The 22,720-nt window shown below is 39.5% G+C and overlaps 1 protein-coding gene across 3 annotated transcripts in view; it reads left to right on the top strand.

The window, feature by feature from the left end:
• Positions 1-17,643, top strand: part of CTDSPL (CTD small phosphatase like) — a 133,855-nt gene extending 116,212 nt beyond the window's left edge. For all 3 annotated transcript variants that reach the window (XM_074985168.1, XM_074985167.1, XM_074985169.1), the window contains 3 exons: positions 6,704-6,796; positions 10,205-10,390; positions 13,411-17,643. In XM_074985168.1, the coding sequence (XP_074841269.1) occupies positions 6,704-6,796; positions 10,205-10,390; positions 13,411-13,536 (405 nt within the window). In that variant the 3' untranslated portion in view covers positions 13,537-17,643. The remainder of the gene's footprint in view (positions 1-6,703; positions 6,797-10,204; positions 10,391-13,410) is intronic.
• Positions 17,644-22,720: the final 5,077 nt, after the last annotated feature.

Raw genomic sequence — 22,720 nt, 5'->3', positions numbered from 1 at the left:
GGCTAAGGATACCATCCATGCCCATCCTGGCTAATAGCCGTTGATGGACCTATCCCCCATGAATTTATCTAGTTCTTTTTTAAACTCTGCTATACTCTTGGTCTTCAACATTTTCCGGCAAGGAGTTCCACAGGTTAACTGTGTGTTGTGTGGAAAAAATATTTCCTATTGTTTGTTTTAAACCTGTTGCTTATTAATTTCATTTGGTGACCCCTAGTTCTTGATTCTAATTTGCTGATGAGTTGAGCCTTCAAATTGGTTAAAATGTCTTTTGGTGGTTAGAATAGGTTACATGCTAGATTGCATATATAACTGATTACATTTTTGCTTTTGTACAGGGCTTTTTTAGTGTCAGTATGTGCCAGTACTGCATACCCAGCACCTCCTCCCCAGGGTTCCTGCAGCTGGGGCTGCCAGCAGGGCTGAGTGCCCTAGCAAGCTCCCAGCTGTAGGCTGTCAGAGCACCCCCAGCTGCACAGGAGCATGGGGCCAGGAGCTGGAACCCCTCCCAGCCCCACAGCAGGAGCGGGCACACCTGCCAGCCCCACAGCAGTGCAGGAGCCAAGAGGCTGCCGTGGGGCTGGGAGCCAGAGGCTTCACAGCAGAGCAGGGCTGGGAGCCAGAGCTCCTGCTTCCCGCAGAACAGCTGAGGCTGGGACCTGCGGATCCTGCTGCTCCTCTGGTAGCCCGAGCCACAGGAACCAAGGGTGGGAGAAGGTGAGGAGCCTTACCGGCTCCTCATTTTTTACAAACAAAAGTGCTGATTGTGTATATACAAATATAATTCAGCCTGAAGAGGAGCTCTGTGTAGTTCAAAAGCTCATCTACTTCACCAGGAGAGTTTGGTCCAATAAAAGAGATTATCTCACTTTGGTACCAGGATATGAGAGACAACATGGCTATACTACTATAGCAAGCAGTCTTGAATAATAAGTTTACTTATTGCATGTTCAAATATTGTTGTGTCACTATTTATCTGAAGACTGTTTAGTAGCCTGTAAAATAAGATAGTAGGCTTAGTCTGATTCCTAAAATGGAAGTGTATATATTGTGAAAACTGTTCACACAACTGTCACCACTTGGCACATACGTTAAACATTTTAGAGGCCAAAGATTAAATAGGCAAGAGACTGAAATATCCTTTAGAATGGAGGTTCCTCTGCCGGAAGTGGTTATATTCCTGTTCTGTGGTAGAGAACTTCAGTGCTTAGGATTGTTAATTTTTCATTATTCTTCATTCATTTACCAGGGGCCGAAGCATGTATATTTGTTATTTTATGATTATTCTTGTTGTGGTCATATCTAAGGGCCCACACAAGGACAAGGATTTCTTGGTGCTGGGAGTTGTATAAACACATAGGTTAACACAATGCCTGTCTGAAGAATATAGTCTGATTTTGAAATGTCAGTTGGAGGAAAAATAGTAGGTTAAGATCAGAGTCTCATACGTTATACAACTTGATGGAAATATGATAAGTTTCCAAAATCAAACACTCAGATATTAAGAAATAACAGAATTAAAGTTGCCTGTTGAATCCCCTTCTTCATTTGCTGCACGTCTTCCAACTTCTGCAATAAACTTACTGCAGTTAAGCACTAAGATCTGGTGATTGCATGCACAAATAATAAGCATGTGCAGTTCTGAAAAACTGCATCCATGGGGTGGATTTCTTTTCATCTGTATGATAAATAATATGAAGTGGAGGAAGACACAAGACTAGAGACAAGCTCTATAATTGGCCCTTCCAGAGACTTGTTGTCTTTATATCAGGCAAGTAATTTAATTACTGTTACTTTCCTTCATCTCTAAAATGGGGATAATACTTATGTTTTTACCAGGCTGTTAAAAATTAATCACAAATCATTAGAAGGTTTTTAGTAGGGAGCCATCTACTTGCCTCAATGATGAGGGTGAACTTGATGGGGCTGGCAGTGGATGAGCTTAATGGGGCTGGCAGTGGAAGAGGACAGCCTCATCAGTGAGGGAAGGAAACATTTCCTGAGTGACATCAAATAACCCCTCCCCCTCCTAATGTCTCTAGCACCCATTGGTCAGTTGAGGGGAAGGGATGCTGATTGGCAACCCTAGAATACAAGAACTGAAAGACAACCCAAAAGCCCAGTCCCCTGCACGCATAGCAGTACAAAGCTCTAGCTAGATCATCGCGGACAGATGTTTATCTAACCTGTTCTTGGGTATCTCCAATTATGGAGATTCCACAGCCTCCCTAGACAGTTTATTCAAGTGCTTACTCACCTCACAGTTAGAAAGCTTTTCTTAATATTCAACCTAAACCACCTTTGTCACAGTGTATGCCTGTTGCTTCTTGTTCTATCATCAGAGGTTAAGAATAATTTTTCTCCCTTCTGCATGTAATACCTTTTTAGGTACTTGAAACTTATCATGTCCCTTCTCAGTCTTCTCTTTTCGAAGCTAAACAAACCCAATTATTTTAGAGACACACTGAGATCTTAATTATTCTGTTAAAGGCACAAATCATCTAAGAGAGAACAAATCAAAGTAATCCTGTGCCCAAATTGTTCATCAGAAATCAAGGTCAATGAAATACATTTCTTTGAATTCATTAAATTTACTTTGAGGAGGTTTGCCAAGGCTTGAGATGGGCCTGGAAAATATAATACAATTATTGCTTCTCAATGTTGTCCAGGCTGCAACTTTGACGTTTTCCAAACCAGGACGCTCTCTCCCTGGAAGTCACTTCCTGGTGCGTGGCCTGGAAAGGGCCACCTGGTTTTGATGATTATAAGGGATCCTTAGTGTAGGTAGTTCTTTGTTCATTATCCTGGTGGCCTTACCTAACATTGTTCGTGTCCTACACTTGAATGAGTAAGAGCACAAAAGACTGACAGTGACCATTTGATTTTTGCCTGGTTTTAGACTGAGTTCTTGGTCTGGACTTTAGATCAAAGGTGATGTACTTTGTAGTGAGTAAAACTTCTGGTTGTTCAGCGTTTTAACAGTATATTAATAAGGCAAAAATAGACAATGAAAATAAGAAAAATGTTTGGGAAACTTACTTAGAATATTGTGTGATTTTTTTTTCCATTGAGGAACAACTTTAAATACATTCTCTTCCTAAAGGACACAGTTCTTCATTTATTCTCCTGGAAAAGGCTGTGACCTGGTTCAAGTAATCCAGGATAGGCTGTATGCAATCTAATTGGCCTATTCTTGATTACTTGCACTGGGAGACAACCACAACGTAGTGAACCAGATATGTGAAGACTCAAGAATCCACATTATTCTCTCCCCTCCCCTTCTATTAATGGGAAGTGCATACTTGGCGAAATGAAGATTACAGGTGCTTGAGTTGTTTTGGTCAGACTTTTCTGTTATTGCATGAAGAGCCAAAATTCTAAAACTAATATTTGAAAAAACAACTGTATGATATTATTTCTAACATTACAATAAAACAAGCTATTCTGTTTGCAAGCATTTTATTCCTCAAAATTATGACTTTCACTTGACATAGAAAACTTATCTGTGAAAAGACTCTAAGTAGTTAAACTTAAAGCCACCTACCTGTAACAGTTCTAAACTGATAACTGACAAATAATTACAGTATTGAAAAACCCTGCATAAGCCTGAAAATGTCTTTTAAATGTTAATGCCCATGAGAAGGTTAATAAAAAGTAATGATCGTTCTTTAAATGGTTATAAGTAGAGAGGTAATTAGCAAAGCATGACATATCAAGAAGTTCAGATATGAAAGAAGTGGGTTTTTCCTGCCTGGAAGACAGTCTGTAAATCTGAGAGAAAAGCCAGTCTAGAAACTTAAATTGAGGGCATCATATAACAGGAAAAAAGCCAACCCACAAATAACCACACTGCATTGAGATTCAAGTCCAGTAACTAGTGAAACAACGAAAATAATACAGTAACTGAGAATGTAAGGAGGCAGAGGAGAGAAGAGCTGTTCTATCAAATGGAGAAAAGTTCATGTAAAGTAGACCAAGAGATTTTGTAGTTCAGGATTACCAACAGGTTTGCAGTTGATACCAACACCTACTAATAACTTTTCAGAAAGTAGCTTCTGTTGAGAAAGGGAAAAAAAAAACCCTCCCCACCCTGAACTAAGAAACCTTGTTTAGGAGAACCATGTTTGATGGGGTGAGAGAGACAGATTGTACACACGCACACATGTGCAAGCAGGAAATGGTTAGTCCTTATCCAGAACTCTCACACATAATAAAGCATCTGAATTAGTAATGAGGAGACTATCTAGAGGCAGGTGCCCAGGTAGCATAAAAGGGAAAAACAGAATTAAAAAATGAACAGCTGTTTAATGTTTACATTTTGAAGTTGAAACTGGCATTTCCATAAGTTTCACTGTTTGGAACTGTGGGTTCACTGCACTTTTGCCTTTTAACCTAATGCAGATAATATGTTAACCAGTATAACTCCCTTAAATACATAAAAGACATTAATCAAGTTAAGTTTTGCATGTATTTATCTTATGATAAATGTCTTATTCCCTTTTAAAAGGAGAAGAACATTTAATTTACCAGGCTTTTGCATTTAAGAGAATGTCGGCATCGTAGCTTACTTGATTGCTGTACAAATTGCTGACTTAGTTCTGTCAATGTAATTTTCTTAAATAAACCTTTCAGACTCCCCACTTCATCTTCCCAGGTTGTTATTGTTTCCCTCCGACTTTAAATTTTCTGAATAGAGGCTGTCTTTATCTCTGTATTTTATATGAATGCCAAACATATTGTCGGTGTCTTATAGCTGTGTCAGTAGCAATAAGCAAGTGGTTCTTGCTGCAAAATGGCTTTGCTGGAGTGTCTTCTGTCTGAAAGGAGGAAAACCCAGAATATTTGCTATATTTATGATGAGGCCTCAGCTGAAGAGGTTTTTTACATGACCAATACCACTCAAAATATACGCTGGAAACTCATTTCTCCAGTGAAGAAATGAAAGCCTACCTCTTATTAATGCATTTGGAAAATCAATAAAAAGCAGCAATAGAGTATGTTATCTGACATCCAGAAAAACATGGAAGAGAAGTATTTTATTTACAGAAGAAAGGGAAGAAATCAATATCTGAGTTGTGTTCCCATTTCAGAACTCTTTACAATGTAAGATAAAACTTTCCTTCAGACATTTTTCTCTCAAACTGTTTAAGAATTGAAGAAACATACACATAGAAGGTTTGTGTTACTTTAAGGCTCTCAGAACCAGATTTTTAAAAGTAGTCACAAATAGCTATGGTCAGTTAACAATGTCTCCTTGATTTAGGAGCCTCGATCTCATTTTCAGAAGGGATTGAGGTACATATGAACCTAAATCTCATCAACTGTGAGTGAAGTTTTGGCTCTTAAGTGCCTGTCCAGTAGACCCCCACCCCGACTTACACACATTCCTCGGCAACCACATGTAAGTCAAATTTTACATAAGTTGAGCTCCGCAGGGAGACAGATTTTCTGTGCTCCAAAGTTTTTCCAAAGATGCCAGAGTATTGGCAAGTGCATTCATGGGGCCCAGTCACACAACTTCCTCTCCTAGCAGAACTTCTCTCTCCCTCCCCTCCCTGCTCTCCAAGGAGCCCCAGCATCCTGGAAATTCATGCTACCCTCCCCCCGCCACTCCCCAGTTGTCTGCAGATATAAGAAGCTGCCCACATGTCTCTTGCAAAGAGCCTACCTGACCCTGCTTGTTACCCTGCTGCTGAGCTAGCCCAGAGAGCAGGGTGCCCTGCTGCCTTTGGGTCCCCCCCATTCGGGGCTATGAGTGGCAGATTGGGCAGCAGCACCTACCAGTGCCTAGCTGTGGATTGTAGCTGATCTGCTGGTGCTCGCTGCTCTTGTCACCCTGGTCCCCTTTTGTGTGGCCACTGCCAGACCACTGCTCCTCACCACGCCACCAGTGGCTGCAGCTTGAGCATATGAGCAGTGCTGAGTGTGAGCGCAGTGCCTGCCGATGGGTGCGTGGAGCCGCCACTATCTTCACTGCAGCTGCCAAGCCCCTGAAAACTGCCTCATCTGCCATGGTGCGGTTTTCAGACAGGCAGAGCTAGAGGTCAGCAGCTTGCAGAGAAGGGTCAGAGATGCAGCAGAGCCCAGCAGAAGGGTACAGAAGCTGGTCAGGGCCCCCTATGCGCACACGCTGGTGGCCACAGCTGGCTTCTGCCTCGGTCTCCACGGCCCCCATTCACCCAGGGCCTTCAGTTGTAGTTAAGTTCCCCTCCTGCTGCTTCCCCACACATACCATTCTGGATTTCAATTCATGTTAATACAAGAAACCTGTAAGTCAAAATCAAGTAAGTCAGGGGTTTACTGAGTGTCTTTTGAAAATAAGATTTAGGCTCCTAAATTAGGTAGGCATTGCAGTGTTGGACATAGTAACATCCAAATACCTTTTAAAATATGTGTTCTAATTTTGATTGTTTTGGTGCCCCGCTACATGTCTGCTTTCTCTCATTTTCTTTTTTTTTTTCCATTTTAAGAATGTATCTTTCCAGTAGGAGACAGATTATTAGCAGAGTACAATCAGCATGGGCCTATCAAGTACATATGTTCAGATATTTTATTATTGAATATTATGTTTTCTTTGTCTTATGTCAGCCTTTTTCTTCTTCTAACCTCCTGTGTCACATATTAGTTCTGCCTACCAGTTGAAGCTGACTCTAATCATTTTGGCATAAACCTTATTTGACCTAAGCAGTTGTTGTCATTCCAGGTGTATGTGTTGAAGCGACCACATGTGGATGAGTTTCTCCAGAGGATGGGCGAGCTCTTTGAGTGTGTACTCTTCACAGCCAGTTTAGCCAAGGTTTGTCATAATCTCTTCGTTCTCTTAAATATTTGTAATACTAGTTAGTGGACATTTTCATTGGGTTTTCTATGGATGATTGTTTCCTCATTTGGAATTATTGTAATTTTTCCCCTTTTCTGCTTCTTTTCCTGACAGTCTGCTAGTGTGTGGGTAAGTGTTTCCATGGTAACAGTATCACATATGGGCTTGTCTCATAATGTAGCCTTCATGTATTGCTCATGATGCCAATATGAAAGGCTTACAAGTTACCATGGTTATAGTAGGAAATTAGAACAAATAGTGTACTGCTTGAAGCAGTATATTAAAGCTGGGTTTGAAATAAGGTATGGCATATCTAAGATGTGTAACCAGCCATTAATTCAGAAAATACTTTGGTGCAAAGCCATAGGACACAGATATCTGAGATGTGGCTGTACAGTTATAATGTTGATTGAAACTAGTAAGTGCTGTTTATAAAGTTTGATATATTTAGCATCTGAACAACAGTATTTTGTGCCCGTTTGGCTTTGGTAGAAATAGTGTTTCATGTAGGTAGTTTTGTAGTGGACAGCGTAGTTCTAGTTCTGCAATATTATTGGTGTATTTGTATTTGTGGGTTTGATTTTGAAGTGAAATCAGTTAGTAGGACCAATTTTAAAATTACCACTTAATATATCTTATAAAGTAAGTTAAATTCTGATCTTTTCGTGGCTCATAGACTCAGTGTTCCCTATAATTTTTCACATGCATTTTCAGAAGGAATTTTGTTATGTGCACTAATATGGAGGTGATGTGTGAGGCCAGCGGGTTCATGTTGTGGGGGGGCATTTCAGGGCTGGGGCAGAGGGTTGAGCTCTGGTTAGGGGTGCATGCTTTGGAGCAAGACTAGGAATGAAGGGCTCAGAGCTGTGACAGAGCATTCAGGTGCAGGGGGGTGAGGGCTCTGGCTGGGGTGCAGCTTCCAGGGTGGGATCAGGGATGAGGGGCTCAGGACTGAAACAGGTTTGTGGTGTAGTGGTGAGAGGGGGCTCTGGCTTGGGTTCTGGCTCTCAGGTGGGGCCAAAGATGAGCAGTTTGGTATGCAGGCTACCCTGAGGTTGTGATGGACACCACACCATGGCAGCTCTGGAGGTGTGGGACAGGCCCTGCTGTAGTCAGAAGTCACAGGAGTGATATCCTGACAGGTCTTTTTCTCCATCCACAATGATAATCTTTTGGCTACATGGATGCAGTCCCCTGTATATCATATTAGCCCCGTGCCAGGGGCTAATGTGGTAGACTAGAAGAGAGCCCTCAAAATCAGATAAGATCAAAGGCACTTAAGCCAGGCTTATTCTTAACCAAAATACAGGAATAGTTGTCAATAGACTTTACTGAACCACTATGCATATGTACCCCCTTAACAATGGACTTCACTCAGTCAGTGACATGGAATCCATCACTGCCCTTGAGGTTGGACAAAGACAACACTGTGAGGTACGCTTTTATGCACATATACAAACAAGTTACATATCATTCCTGATGTATCAGGCTGCCACCCTCCGACATTACCTACCCCATTACCTTGTTACATCGTGCTTGAGGGTTTGGTCACTTCTATCATGCTGTTTGTTCAGACCCTGTCCTGAATGTGGGCCAGTATGTTCCTGTTATATATGGAGTGGTGTTGGTACTGAGATGTTTCTTAAGGAAGTGTCCTGTTACAAGCACTTTAAAATGCGTTTATAGTTTGTGCTTAGTACATTTTAGGCTACATCTCACTAGGCAAAGTAAGTAGACCACAGATAACGCAATTCTAGCTACAGCAATTGCGTAGCTAAAATTGACATTTCTGCACTCAGCTAACTTGTCTTTCTATACGGGGAAGGTTAACAGGAGAGTTTCTCATGTCAACCTCACTTACTCCTCCCATCTCACAAGTACAGGGGTCAATTTTCTGGGTTAGTGCAGACATAACATTAATATTTTATACCATTAACCCTGTTCATGCCAGTTTCTGTTCGCAAAGCTTGTCTCTTGCTCAGAGCGTAGCATTAGCACAATCTTGACCATTGTGGTTTAGGGCTTAGACCTCATAGCAGTCCTTAGGATATATGGGCTTATGTTTGAGGCCCCTCATGTTACCACAGGTGCTTGGCCACAGCAGGACCAGGACTGAATTGGAGCTGGGGGAGGGTCACCACCTCTCCTCTGGCCACCAGTGTTTCCTGTAAGCTGAGCACTTGCATGGCCACCCAGGAGATATTCAAATATTACTCACGGTGGGTAGTATGTGTTTCTATTAGTGGTGCATATCCATGCATGCCTTGGCATACATAACACCCTTGAGCATCTGTTCAGTGCACAACCACAAAATTTAAAGGGAACTTGGGACTCTGACGATAGGAAAGATCCTGCTAAATCACCTAGTTCATGTCCTTGTTGGTGCAGGGTTATGTACTTACCAATTTTGTGTTTAGTTCATTCTGAAAGTGCCAGAGCAGGGGATTTGCACTAGTTTTCCTGAAACAGCTTACAAAAAGAAAAAGTTGATTGATAGCAAGATTTGTGTTGCTTTTTGTTTGAATTTGGGAAAGGCACATGAAATGATCAGTCATATTCTCCAGAGAATTTGTGCTAACTGTAATTGTTGAGGATATCATCTTTTACAGTCTGGTGTTTTATGCAGGCATCTCTCGCCTCCTATTCTCTTTGGCCATTACTATCAGGTCTTGACTTAAAATTCATGCCCACATTTATGGTGGTATTTACATTAGCCTTGAGGTGTGATAGATAGCATTCTTTTCCTTTGAATAAAGCCAACACAATATTAAATATTTTTATTAATGATATTTTTGACATTCCTTTCACAGCTAGATTGTATATTTTGGAATCTTCAGATTCCTGCTGACATTACAACTCAACATGTAATGTTGACTGTTGCACATCATGAATTAAGCCAAGTCAGATGACTTTCCATTACTCTTGACTTTTCATGTATTGGGAACTGGATTTGGTACAGGTAGCTGTGGAAATGGTATCACATGCTCTAGGTTTCCCTTTATTTTTTCATGCATTTTTACAGTAGTGTTAAATGAGATCTCTGTATTCATCCTCTTCTAGGAATTAAAGGACACATGTAAGAGCCCATTTTAAACTGTGTTAAAATAAGTAGTAAATTATAGCAAGATTTACAGTGCAAGTTATTTTCTTTCTGAAAGGTGATAGCACTTCAGTCCTGGTACCAGTTTTTTAATAATCTCAGCTTTGTTAGCCTGTAAATTAATATTAAGGAGGAAAAAGCTGAAGCAAAGCAGATTGTAGTTCTGCCTATAATTGTCCTTTTTGTTTATCCTTAATGTTTCATCCTAGGAATCATCGCTATGCCTGCGGACATATGATTTCAGTGTGTTTAATTTCTGAATCATATCAACTTCTGTCTTTAAGTATGCAGATCCAGTAGCAGACTTGTTGGATCGATGGGGCGTGTTCAGGGCGAGACTCTTCAGAGAATCCTGTGTTTTCCACAGAGGAAATTATGTAAAGGATCTGAGTCGACTGGGACGAGAGCTGAGTAAAGTTATTATAGTGGATAACTCTCCTGCGTCTTACATCTTCCATCCTGAAAATGCAGTAAGTAGTCCCAGATAAAAGTTTTCCCTCTTTGGGCTTCCATGGTCAGGTTTCCACATTCAGACAATATTAAGTACGTAACTTTATTTTCAGAATGTTAACTAGCATCAACTTCATGATCATTCTCTGAAACTGTAAGTGTAAGATCAGTTTCTAGTGGTAGCTGTGCTGTAGTTAGGTGTAGGCCAAGCTTCTCCACACTATTCTGCCAGTTCATCTTTCTTATGCATAGCTCTCCTTCAGTTTTTAGCTTTGGGCATCTTTCTGAAGAGACTGCTAATTGTGTAGAAGAAAAAACCAAACAACACATAGTCTTTATAACCACTCCCAGTACACGTTGTTAGAGGATAGTAACAGAGGGGGAGCTGTGCTAGTCTATACACTATCAAAACAAAAAGCAGTCAAGTAGCACTCTAAAGACTAGCAAATTGTTAGAGGATATTCACTGAAAGACCTGGAGATGATTTTTCAGCTTAAGTGAACTACTTTAGGTACTCTAACATTGTTTCATATTAGTGATGTTGTTTTAATAGACAAGCTAATAACTGGTTTTATTGGCACAAAAATATTTGTTTTTGTGTTTTGTATTTATATATTTCCTTTTATTGCAGACCAAGATTGTGTTTGGGGACAATTGGTTAGCTTCTGATGCTGCTTCCTTCCCTCCTTTTCTTCTCTGCATATTAAAACAAAAATGCAGTCATGTAGCACTTTAAAGACTAACAAAATAATTTTAGGTGATGAGCTTTCATGGCGCAGACCCACTTCTTCAGAGCTGGAGAGCAGTTAGTAATTTTCTCTTCGCTCCCACCCTTTTGTCCTACGTATCTGATTTGTCAGTTTTTATTTTAATTTTTTGTATCTCTGTGTTATATGATCATCATGTGAATACACTTTCAGCAACATTTCCTGTACAACACTATCTCCAGCTCTGAAGAGGTGGGTCTGCCCCATGAAAGCTCATCATCTAATAAATTATTTTGTTAGTCATGAAAGTGCTACATGACTGCATTTTTGTTTTGTTAGGATGCAGACTAAGATAGCTATCTCTCTGTTACTATCTGCCTATTAGTATTTCTTATGACAGAACTCCCCCTCTGCTTCTGTGGAGCCTGCGCTTGCAGGTGGATAGCTCACCTCAGAGGCTCACAGCAGCCCTCAATTTAGATACATTCTCTAGGGCACCAGCTTGCTCTTCTTTGGGCCACGCTTTTCATTGGCCAGCATGAGGAAAGGAGAGAAGACCAAACTCCACGGTTTCTGCTCCCATTTAAGTGATTCAGGGCAGGACAGACCCGTTTATCAAAATTAGTCCTCTTCCTGTGCTGGATAGTGAGGTGGTGATGGTGGGAGCCCAGGCCTGCACTCTACTTTGGTTTTCAGCCCCGGGACACTGTGATAGCAGCTGCCTGCAATGTCTCCAGCATCAGCTTTGCAATGGAAATACTTCTCTGGGCCACTTACTTACAGCCTTCCAGAGCATCTTCATGGCCCATAGGCTCTTCCTGCTGATACCTGCTCTCACTTGTCTCTCCCAGACCTTTCTCAGCACCTTCTCTCCCCCAGCTCTTCTCATACAGTGAGCTAACAGAAGTGGAGTCCCTTTTAACCAGTCTCAATTGATTTTTCATTGGCTGCAGCTGTCCTGATTAGTCTGGTTCACTTGATTCTGGAAACCTCCTAGTGACTCCACATCTCTTAATTGGCCTGATTGTCCCAACTGATTGTAGAAAGTTCCTGCTAGCTCTGGATTAGCCCTTTTCAGTTTACCCTGGCAAAAGGACCTATTTCATCTAGGCCTAATCTACTTCCCTTCTAAAGGTCTCCTGTAGCCATCTGGACTGACCCTGTCATACTGTGTTATAGGTCTCTTCGTAGTTAGAAATACTAGATCATCCAGCTTTAGACATAAAGCAAAGGAATGAGGATAGGTTTGGGAGGTACTATGACTGCCAGTAATAGATATTTCTCATTCAAGGAATTTCTTCATGTTTCTCTTTGGTGACTGAGACCAGAGATCCTTGCTCTTGGGATGTGTCTGTGCAATCCACATGAAGCTTGGAACCTATTGGAAAGTTTTGCATTTGGTGATTGCACAAACAGAGATCTCTCCATCAACCACCACTCTCTTGCCAGCCACCAGGACAGCAAGCTGGGATGCTTAAGTTGCTCATTGCATGTTTTTTCTTGATTTTTTTTTTTTTTTGGAGGATTATTTGATTGTCAGTTGTTAGATTTAGTGTAGCTTTTAGCTGATATGGTAAAAAGTGAAGATTTAAAGAAACATTTGTTTTGAAACATCGAATTTCTGAACTCTAGTCTTCAAATCCTGATGCTTGGCATTGATACTTGAGTGAGATACCTTACCTGTTTAGTGCCACATAGGGCTTCAGTTTAACAGCTCTGCATGAAGTGATCAGGAGCTTCAACTCAAATTGGTGCTGATAGTTAAGATTCAAAGCCAGCTTGAGACCATTCTTTGATGTTATGACATACAGAGCTAAGAAGTTATGAGTAATTAAATCATATGTGGAAAAACACTGTAAGCTAGTAGCTGTTCCATTCCCTGGACACAGCAAAGTACGTGAGTGGATCCAAAACAGACTATAATGCGTTATATCTGTAAGATCCCATAGTGGCAATGCACAACTTTTTTCTCTTACTGTCCACTCTACACCTTTATGAAGCATTAGTCTCTGAACCTGGCCTCAAAATCTGGTGTACAGTTAGATGTACACAGCAGTTGTGTATTCATTGCTCAAATATTTACTTAAAGGTTTCTTGCTTTGTGCATGGGCATCTATATCAACAATAGTCTAAGGAAAAAGGAGACTTACTTGTAACTTGAGGTTTTTTTCAAGTAGACTATCAGTGTAGAGTCATAGTCTGCGCCCTCCTTCAGGCTATTCTGGATTGGGCAGAAGACGTTGAAAGGGATGTGCCATGCCTCCTGTAAACTTATTGGAACATGAAAATTGTGCATGTGCTCTTGATACAGCAAAGCCTCTTTCTCTGTTCAGGTGCCTGTGCAGTCCTGGTTTGATGACATGACGGACACAGAGCTACTAGATCTTATTCCTTTCTTTGAAGGACTAAGCAGAGAGGAAGAAGTTTACAGTATGCTTCACAAACTTTGCAACAGGTAGCCCTTAAATCTGACTGCTGCAGGTTGATTGCAATTGCTACAGATACTCTCCGTCATAGCTTTTTCAAATATAAGCTTTGAGAAGGCCACTCCTGTCAGAAGTGCTACTCTTGATCTTCCTGTTACATTATACAGAAGGACATTCATGAGTGATGCTATTTAGCCTTCAGAAGCCTGACATCCTAAGGTCACGTGTTCAGACTCCTTTTTTTAAAAGAAAAAAGATATTTTAAATGGGACTCTTTTAATGACTTTCATAAGTGGCCACATTTTACTGGATCAGCTTTTCTTAAAACATGCCAAAAAAGAAGCTTGTTATATTTCAGCAGTCAAATATCTCCCCCTTCCCACTATGCAGACAGTTTCACCCTCTGCTTAGAGCAGTTGACCTGACTCTGAATTTTTTCTTATAGAATGAAGTGCCTTTTTGAATGTTATTTTAAGATGAAAGTTCATTTTTGTATAAGGTGTATTTCCAGACATCTTTTAGTCTTGTATCATCTAAACGCTTTAAAAAGGAAAAAGGAAATTTTTTTATTGAGCACTGTAATATATGGTAACAGAGGAAACAGTTGAAACAAAAATGCTGGGGGTCCTGTCTGATTATATTAAGATGTATTAATTACATTTTGTTATGCTGAGAAGGTTTTGGAGTTTGGGAAGGGTGATTTCATGTTTGTGTCACTATGGTCTTACTCATTTTGGATCCATTTGAACATATCTGCTGTTTGGGTATAAGGGAATGATAGAATTGGGAAAATGTGTTGACAAATAGATCTCAAGCACCTTTTATGCTAGATGGATCAAGTTCTATTAACTCTGCTTGCACACAACTGCCATGTCTCTCCAATTTTTGAAACCACCACCATGAGAAACCCATTTGATTGGGGGAAGAGAGGGAGAATCTATTTATTGATCTGAATTCTTTTCTTACAAAACCCCCATCTGGGTAAGCCAGATGTGTGCTGAGCTGTTAAGAGTATTTTTCCTCTTAATTGCTGCTACTGTATATTCACCAAATGGAGTTGACCATCGGCTATTATACTGTTTTTTGCCACTGTGCCTGTGCTACAAAAACATTTGCTTTAAGCTGCAAATTTGGGCAATAAATGAAATGCAGGTGAAAGAGCCCACCCTTAAGAAGTAAACGTGTGGATCAGACATACCATATAACTCTGTTAAAGGTGACCTGCAAAGGAATTTGCAAAATGTCTTTTGCTTGTTTGTGTACCATAAAGAAGCATAATGAAGGCACAAGCCTAATTTCTTTTAAAGTGGGAGCTTTTTTCCTTTTCCTGCTAGTTTTTTTTTTTCCAAAATATCAACTGATCTTTCCTGGGTTTTGCTGAGTCTCAGCTACAGATGGGGAGCCATATCAACCATGCTGGAGGTGTGATTGATTCAGAATTTGTTAAAGTGTACTTTAGGCTTTGGAGTTAAATATATGTTAACTTAGATTTTTATGTTGTGTTTAACATTCTGACTAAAAATCCTGTCTTTAGTTCACTTGATTTTCATTTATTTGTAATGTCAAAATTGCACCATATTTTCATTCATCCAGGGTAGACAGGATCTGAATTTCTGCTTTTAACTCTTATGTAATTTTTGGTTTAAACCTTTTGAAGCAAAAGGCACAGCCCGTTTTTTATTTTTATTTTTTTCCCTTTCCTGGGTCACCTTTTAACTATTGTTGCACCAGTAGAAACCTTGTCATGCAGTTAGCTGTATGTAGAAGGCATCAAACAAAGTCAAACAAAATATTTGGTGATTTAATTAGCCTACTGTTAAATGACACAGGTTATGTGCAAGTTGCCTTTTTACTGATATGAGCAATAGGAATTACAAGAAGCTGAGCAGGATTGTCATCTTAGACTAAAACATTTACTAAGCAGCTTAATAAATTCATTCCTAAAATGGCAAGCAAACCTACACAGGTATGAAATAGATTATCACAGGTGCAGTATAAGATTGAGAGAGGACTTGTCACCTTGCAGTGCTGCTTTGCACTGTGCTCACAGTGTTTTAGTGAAGGTGTTCTAAGCAGTACCATGACATTTGAGTTTGTATAGCTTAAACTATTTTGTTCTGTTACCAGTTGTCATTACCTTAGTACTGTATGTTTCTATGCCAGAACTTAGTTCTGACAAAAAGATTCTAGGTGGTTTATGGACATATAGATTCTGGTTAGTCCATTAAGTTTACGTTCAGTCTAAGATCTTTAATTTTCTTTTGGAATAAAGAGTAACAAAACCATAAACTGCCAAAAAGATGTTCTATGAGCAGTATTTTTAACTGTATTTGTGACTTCTGTGCCTCAGATACAGTCTGCAGGGAAATATTCAGGTTGTAGTTTATTGTGCAGGTGTGATGAGAATGGCTGAAAAATAATTAGAAGATTTTCACACAGGTATTAGACCAATTAGACAGTGTTTATAATCCATGAACCATTGCCATTTAAACAGTTGTGATCTGATGTACATAAAACAAACCATGTCATTAGCTGTTCACATTTACAAAAGCAGTGATTTCATGAACCAGTTGCCTTAAATGTCTGTGAATGAATGTTGATATTAAAGTGACTTGTATTGTTTTGCAATCAACATGCAACGGACAACTGAACTTCTGTTCCTGCATCTGAAACCATTTTAATGACTAATACTATACAATCACTATCTTTATGTTGATTCTGTATAGCTTTAATACTATCTGGGCTTTTGTAATCTACAAAGTTCCAGAAAAAATTGTCTCTATAATTTCAGTTCATACAGCATACAAATAACATGCAGTGCTCAAAAATGACAAAATCAGGGGTATAATGCAGTAACATTTCTGATCCATGCTAGTATTGTAAGTGCATTTTATATATGATTTTTGTTTGAGTTCTAATCATGGTAAATTTCACTCTATAGAATGTGAGAATCGTTTTGGATAATAGCTGATTCCTTCTGATATCAAATGGGGTGGTTTTTTAAGATCAGGCTTTGGGTTCCTACGTGTTTGGTTTGTTTTTACAGTATATGAGCAACTATCATATATACGTTTTTGCACTTTATTTTCCCACACTTAAAAAAAAATCCAGATTTTTATAAGCTCTTTTGGTTTATATATAGCTATATATTTGAAGCACCTAGATTTTAACAAAGCAATATAGTTCTAAATATAATGCCAGAAAAATAAGGGAATGTTTGTAAAAATTGCAATATAATAATTTTTGTTTTACTTTTAAATGAGATTTTGAAAACAAAAACAGAAAATCAAACTATTTCCTAAAGCTCTTCCATATTTACCAGTGCAGTAGTGCATGCTGCATACGGGTCAACAAGACTGTTATAAGCATTGTCTTTCAATTATAATTCCTAGATATTTTCGCAATACTATTAAAAAGTCTTTCCCAGTGGATCATTCATTTCAGCTAAAGAAAACCTGCTTGACCCGAAGTTCCGTTGTCCTTGTGTTGGTTAAAAAAAGGTTATTTGCCTGCATAGGGGGAGATATTATATATATTTTTATTTAAAATGTAAGGCAGAGTGCCATAGATTTTTGAAATTAAACTAAAATATAATGATTAAATTGCCATCTGTAAACTAGGGCTGTGCGCAGAATATTTGTTAAACACCAGGAAGTTCTGAATGGAAGATTTTAGCAAATGTACAATACTACTGTATTCATATAACTAGCTTTGAAAAAAAATCTGTCTCTTGTTTTTCCCTTTAATTTCATTTTCAAGAACAGTGAAGTTATACATGGAAGAAACCTATCATCTGCAGAGCTTGGTTAACAGGGTGTTCAATCACTTTATCATGGCGTGATTTGGATTAAAGTGGTTGGAGGACAATAAAATACCTAAATTACACTGTCTTGTACTGGGGTTGCAGCTTTGAAGTTTCAATGTAAAAAGTCTGTAGCGATATAATTTACAAACACACACAATCCTATGTCTTACGGAATTTTTTTTACTAATAAAACACAGAACCGCACAGCCCTATTGTAAAAGAAAAAAAAATGTTTGTGCCTCTGATTTCAAAGGTGCTGTGATGTATGCCTTTGTGCAGTGAGGAGGGCAGGTAAGACTTGAGCTGGGGCATTGCTTGAAATTCTATAGGCTAACTATGCAAACAGAGTTGTTTTCTGTTCATACTTTGTTGTAAAAATCCGCTGTCTACCTTTTTGTTAAAACTCTTCTGGGAAATTAAGAGGAGTAAGCAATGGACATATTGCTTGTTTGTCTAATAATGGAGCTGTTTACACTTTAATGCAATGAACAATCCAGCAATACTTGAGAAACACTACATATACAGTGTGAGTGTTTTGAGAAGAGAGAAGTGTTGTCAATCAGGTATTGAATGGTTTCTTTACTGTCACAAATAAAAGTTTTTAACAATTTAGAAACTTGTGAATGTAATACTTCTCTGAGAAAAATTCTATCCTTCTATTGCCACTTTCCTCTTCAGTACTGATCATTTTCCTCTTCTTTCAGGGTCTTCCCTCTGTGTTGGCCCTTCTGTAGATCGATAGAATCATTCACTGCTGTCCTTTTTTTTTTTTTTTTTTTTCCAAAAACACATATAATAGTTCTTATTGAATACCCTGGCAACCTGCTTGTGCAGACAAGAGCTGAAGTACTGCTGATGGACTCTGCTAAATAAACTGCTGGTATTTCTGGCTGATGTTCCCGCTATTTAAATTTCTTGGGTGAAATCATACTAGTTCAAGTCTTAAAGTTGTAACTTATTTTTGGAGGACACTCAGTTTGACTGCCTGAATAATAGATTTTTACGGTCATCGCCATCTTGAAAAAAATCTGATTTAAATTATGTACTGTGTCTGGTTAAACAAGCTACCCTGTGATTAATTAGAAACAGTAACTTTCCATAGAACCTTTCCTCCAGGAAAAATGTCATGTAGCCATTGGATGCTACGTGTTATTAATGGTTTAAAATCTTAGGCTTACACAGGTTAAGTATCATGCCTAAAAGTTTATAAAGCAAGAAATTGCTATTAGGAATAGAAAACTTTTTTCCTGACACCTAGTTCCTTTGTATAGTCATCTAACGTCCTGGTCTCTATGGTAAGTTTAAATTTTATAGATTGATTTTATTTTTCCTTAGACTTTTTCAGTTCCCTTTGTACAAAATGCTTACATTGCCAGATCCAGTGCTTCAGCTCATATGCCAAATAACACTCCTGATGTTAGCATTGTTATGCCCACAGTTTAAAATGTTTCCTTACGTATTTCTTAAGCTTGTTCCCTATGGGAGAGATAATCTGTTCTAATCATTGACTCAGGAGCCTAGCAGGATTCAGAAAAGGATCAGATAGATGTTCGTTCAGGTAACGAGAACATTCAAAGATTTTACAGTAAATGTGAAAAGAACAGCCAGTCATTTGGAAGGAATATAAACTAGTGCTGTTTAGAGAGAACGAATTCCATGACATGGAGGAGTTCAGTATTTCATTCTGATCTGGAACAAAAATCAAACATTTAAAAAATTCTCCCCCAAAAGATCATGGTGCACCACCAGGCAGGCACCACCTTGCCTGGGTTCCACTGGAACATCATCAAAATTTAGTGATCTCTGCAGAAGATTTTGGTTTTGACAAGTCTTCAAATCTGACATCTCATCCCCCACCCCCACAAATAAAAATTTTGTTGGAACTTTTCCAGCAAAGTTCAGAGCTTGAGAGAACTTCTAATGAGGATTGGAAAAAAAATGTTGGCAGGTGGATTTTCCTAGAACTACCTACATCAGGGTTTCTGTGACCTTCCTCTAAAGATTCTGTATCATCCCCTGTTAGTTATATGGTACAGGACTAGAGGGAGTGAGTACTGGTCTGCTCTGTGTGGCGGTTCCTATGTTCCAGATCATGTATTTCCCCTGCAGCATTTAATTATAATGGATAGCTGAGATTTGGGCAGTATTAAAATAACACACTGAATTTGCTTTACAACGATGGCTGTCTGCTTTTGTCAAATCTTTCACGGTCACTCTGAATCTTTGGTGCTTGTGCCATCCGCTTCTCTGATCTGTATTGCTCTGTCATCCATGGCCTTTGCTATCCTTCCAATTTTGGTGGCATACATAAATTTAAGCTGGATTTATAATTTATACAAACACTGGGGAAAGCAATGGAGTATTTATGCAGAGTGCACAGAACTTCTTGCTTGCTTCCATGATGCCTGATTTTAAAAAAAAAAAAAAATTCTCACTGTCCTGGATGCAGCTGCAGATAAGTAGAGGCTGTTCCTACTTGAAGAATGATGGGTGATTCATTGTTATGCCAGAAGCATTTCCACCATAAATGTGTTGAGAGCTACCATTCTAGTAATTGTTTGATTATTTCATCTTTTCAAAGAAGAGTGTACAACAGCTAGGAATTCCCAGCACTGAGGTAAATGCTTTACACTGGGGAAACCCTGACAGCTCATTCAAGAGGTAATTATTTCACAAAAGTTTCCTTTATTTGTGATATTTTGTGATTCAGACTAGTTTAAAGAGCATTTTACTGTAGTTTGGCGATAAATTTGTCTCCACTCAGGACGTTCAGAAACTGATGTGTGTACAGAATGCAGATAAGTTACTGTCTTTATTCTGTTCATGTTTGATAATCCACACTGTTTCCCTCTGCTTGTGACTCTCTCTGTTAATGAGCCTGAGTGCAACACTCTGGTATGCCCATACCTAGAATTCTCTGCTTGTACAGGCTTCTGGGAGCAAAGCAGGTTTGTTTGTACCAGATTTTTCATTCTTATTTATTGTTTTCTGTCCCATTTTGTGCACCTTATCATCTTGACAGCTTGCTCAGGTAAATTAAGCAGCATTAAGAAACCAAGGAATGCTCTCCTTGTTGGCAATTCTGCAGACAAATTCAACTCCCACTTTTTTGCTGCAAGACCATTACAGAGGAGGTTAAAACAATTCTTTCTGTTTCGAAAGCCACATGTGGCCTGTGCAAGTGGGTGAATGATGGCAATGGAGAAAGGGATCTGCTCTTTGCCAGCTAAGATGAGGCACTGGCTCAAGATAACCATGACGCAAGCAGATACTGTGTTTGCTTTCCCATACAACTGGCTGTATTTTGCTTTCCATTTTTCACTAATCTCCTAGCAGTCTATGGAGCAAATTGTTGATTGTATCAATTACATGGTGGTGCATAGTGCTTCTCCTCACTAGAAAGTCCCGCACAAGGTTGGCTCCACTCCTTCATTTGGATTACCACAATGTGTGTCCTTGTGATGTAGACAGGTCTCAACAATGACTAGGAAGAGACCTGGCACCATGATCTCCAGAGATGAAAGGCACAAACTCCCAGAATCTCCTAGCTTTCAACTCTCCAATCTTGTCTTTGGGAGAAGTGAACTGGTAAGACTAAAGACAAATAAAAATGTGTATGCCTGTATGATCGTGTTTGTGCTGTTGAAAAGGGTTTTATTGGCATGTGGTTGGAATGCTCTTGTTCACAAGTTCATTGGGCAGGTCAGCCCAAATGCATGCTGATGAGATCTTGTTGTCACTGCCCCATCACGTGCTCTGTGTGTACTCCATTTGTCACTAGGAAACAGTCTTATGAATGTTTTATAAATTTTAAAGAGGCCCTAGTTAACCAATCTGACTGTACAGGGCTCAAAGAGACTCAAGAATGTCTAAAAAGGATCACAAATAGCCGCTTTCTAGACCTGAAAATGTCATCTGTAGTCTGATATTTCAAGTCATTGCCTGTCTAGCAGAAAAATGCTGTCTCTTCATGGACAGGGGGAGAAGAACCATTTTGACCAAGAGTTGAAAACTTGTTTCTAATTCAGTAAGTCCACAAGAGAGCTTAAGTTGTGACGCTATTGAAGAACTTGTAGGTGAGGAGCCAAATTGGGCTTCAGGACATCTGGGCTCTCTTCCTAGCTCTGCTGTGAGACCTGTCATTTAGTCTCTGTGCCTCAATTTCCCCTCCAGCCTTTTGACTTTCTTAGACTATAAGCTCTTTCAGGAAAGTGATTGTCTTTTACTGTGGGTATGTACAGCATCTACCTTAATGGCCGGTGACCTGACCTGGGGCGTTTAGGTGCTACTTTAGATTACAAGCTCCTTTGGTCAAGTACCATCTTTTGAGGTTCTGTGTTTATATAATGTCTAGCACGATGGATTCTGGTCCATGGGTGGGGTTCCTAGGCAGTAGAATAATAATTAATAAATATAATAGGTGTTAACATGATAGCTTTTCTGTCCCTAAAAATTAACTCTGTCACTTGCCTGTCTTGGGCAGGTGTGATTTTTGTTAAAGGGGAACTTGAGGGAATTTAACTTTAGGGAGCAAAAAGAAACAGATTGTATTATATATTCTTCTTCTTCTTGGACTGATCGACACATCTCATCTTCTAGGAAACCATAAGCGAGCAACTAAATCAATCCTTAATCGGCAGAGCCAATTACAGATGTCAGACAAAAAGCCGCCAACGGCAAACGTCGTATGTTGTTTTCAGATCCTATGCTTTTCCTGTAGTGCCTGGATATGCTGACTCTCAAAGCAATTAAGAGCCTGTACACTAGTTTGCTGCCAGGACAATCTGTCCCATACTAGAGTTTCCAGTTCATTTGGAGATGTGCTGCATGACTTCACATTGGCCTTGAAGGTGTCTTTATAGCACTTATACTGACCATGGATAGGGGGCTTTCCAGGAAACAGAGAATAAGTACAATGGTCAGTAGTGCGTGATAGTAATTTCACACATTAATCCAGTTTATCACAGGAATGTTAGTGCCATGTGAAGATGTGCATGTACATATGCGCACGCACGCAGAGAGAGTTCAGGATAACCACCATGTAAAACAACAACAAGCCCTGTGGCACCTTATAGACTAACAGCTATTTTGGAGCATAGGCTTTCGTGGGCAAAGACCCGCTTCATCAGATGCATGAGTGGCGGGGGGGTGGTTTCAGAGGGGTATTTAAAGAGGGGTCCCAGTGAAAGGGAGGGCCAGATCTGACAAGGTCTATTCAGCAAGGTGGAAATGGCCCATTATTAGTAGTACGTATCAAAAGAAGAAAAAATAAAGTCAGATCAGACGGGGATAAGAGCCATTGTCAGAGTCTAATGGGGAGATATTGACACCCAGGGCAAAAAAACTGTTTTTATAAGCTGCGAGATGCGCCCACTCTCTGTTTAATCCTTGGTTAATGGAGTCAAATTTGTA

Source organism: Carettochelys insculpta, chromosome 2, assembly GCF_033958435.1.
Source record: "Carettochelys insculpta isolate YL-2023 chromosome 2, ASM3395843v1, whole genome shotgun sequence".
Taxonomy (NCBI): domain Eukaryota; kingdom Metazoa; phylum Chordata; order Testudines; family Carettochelyidae; genus Carettochelys; species Carettochelys insculpta.
Note: the sequence above shows the minus strand (reverse complement) of the source record. Positions and strands in the feature narration are given on the sequence as shown.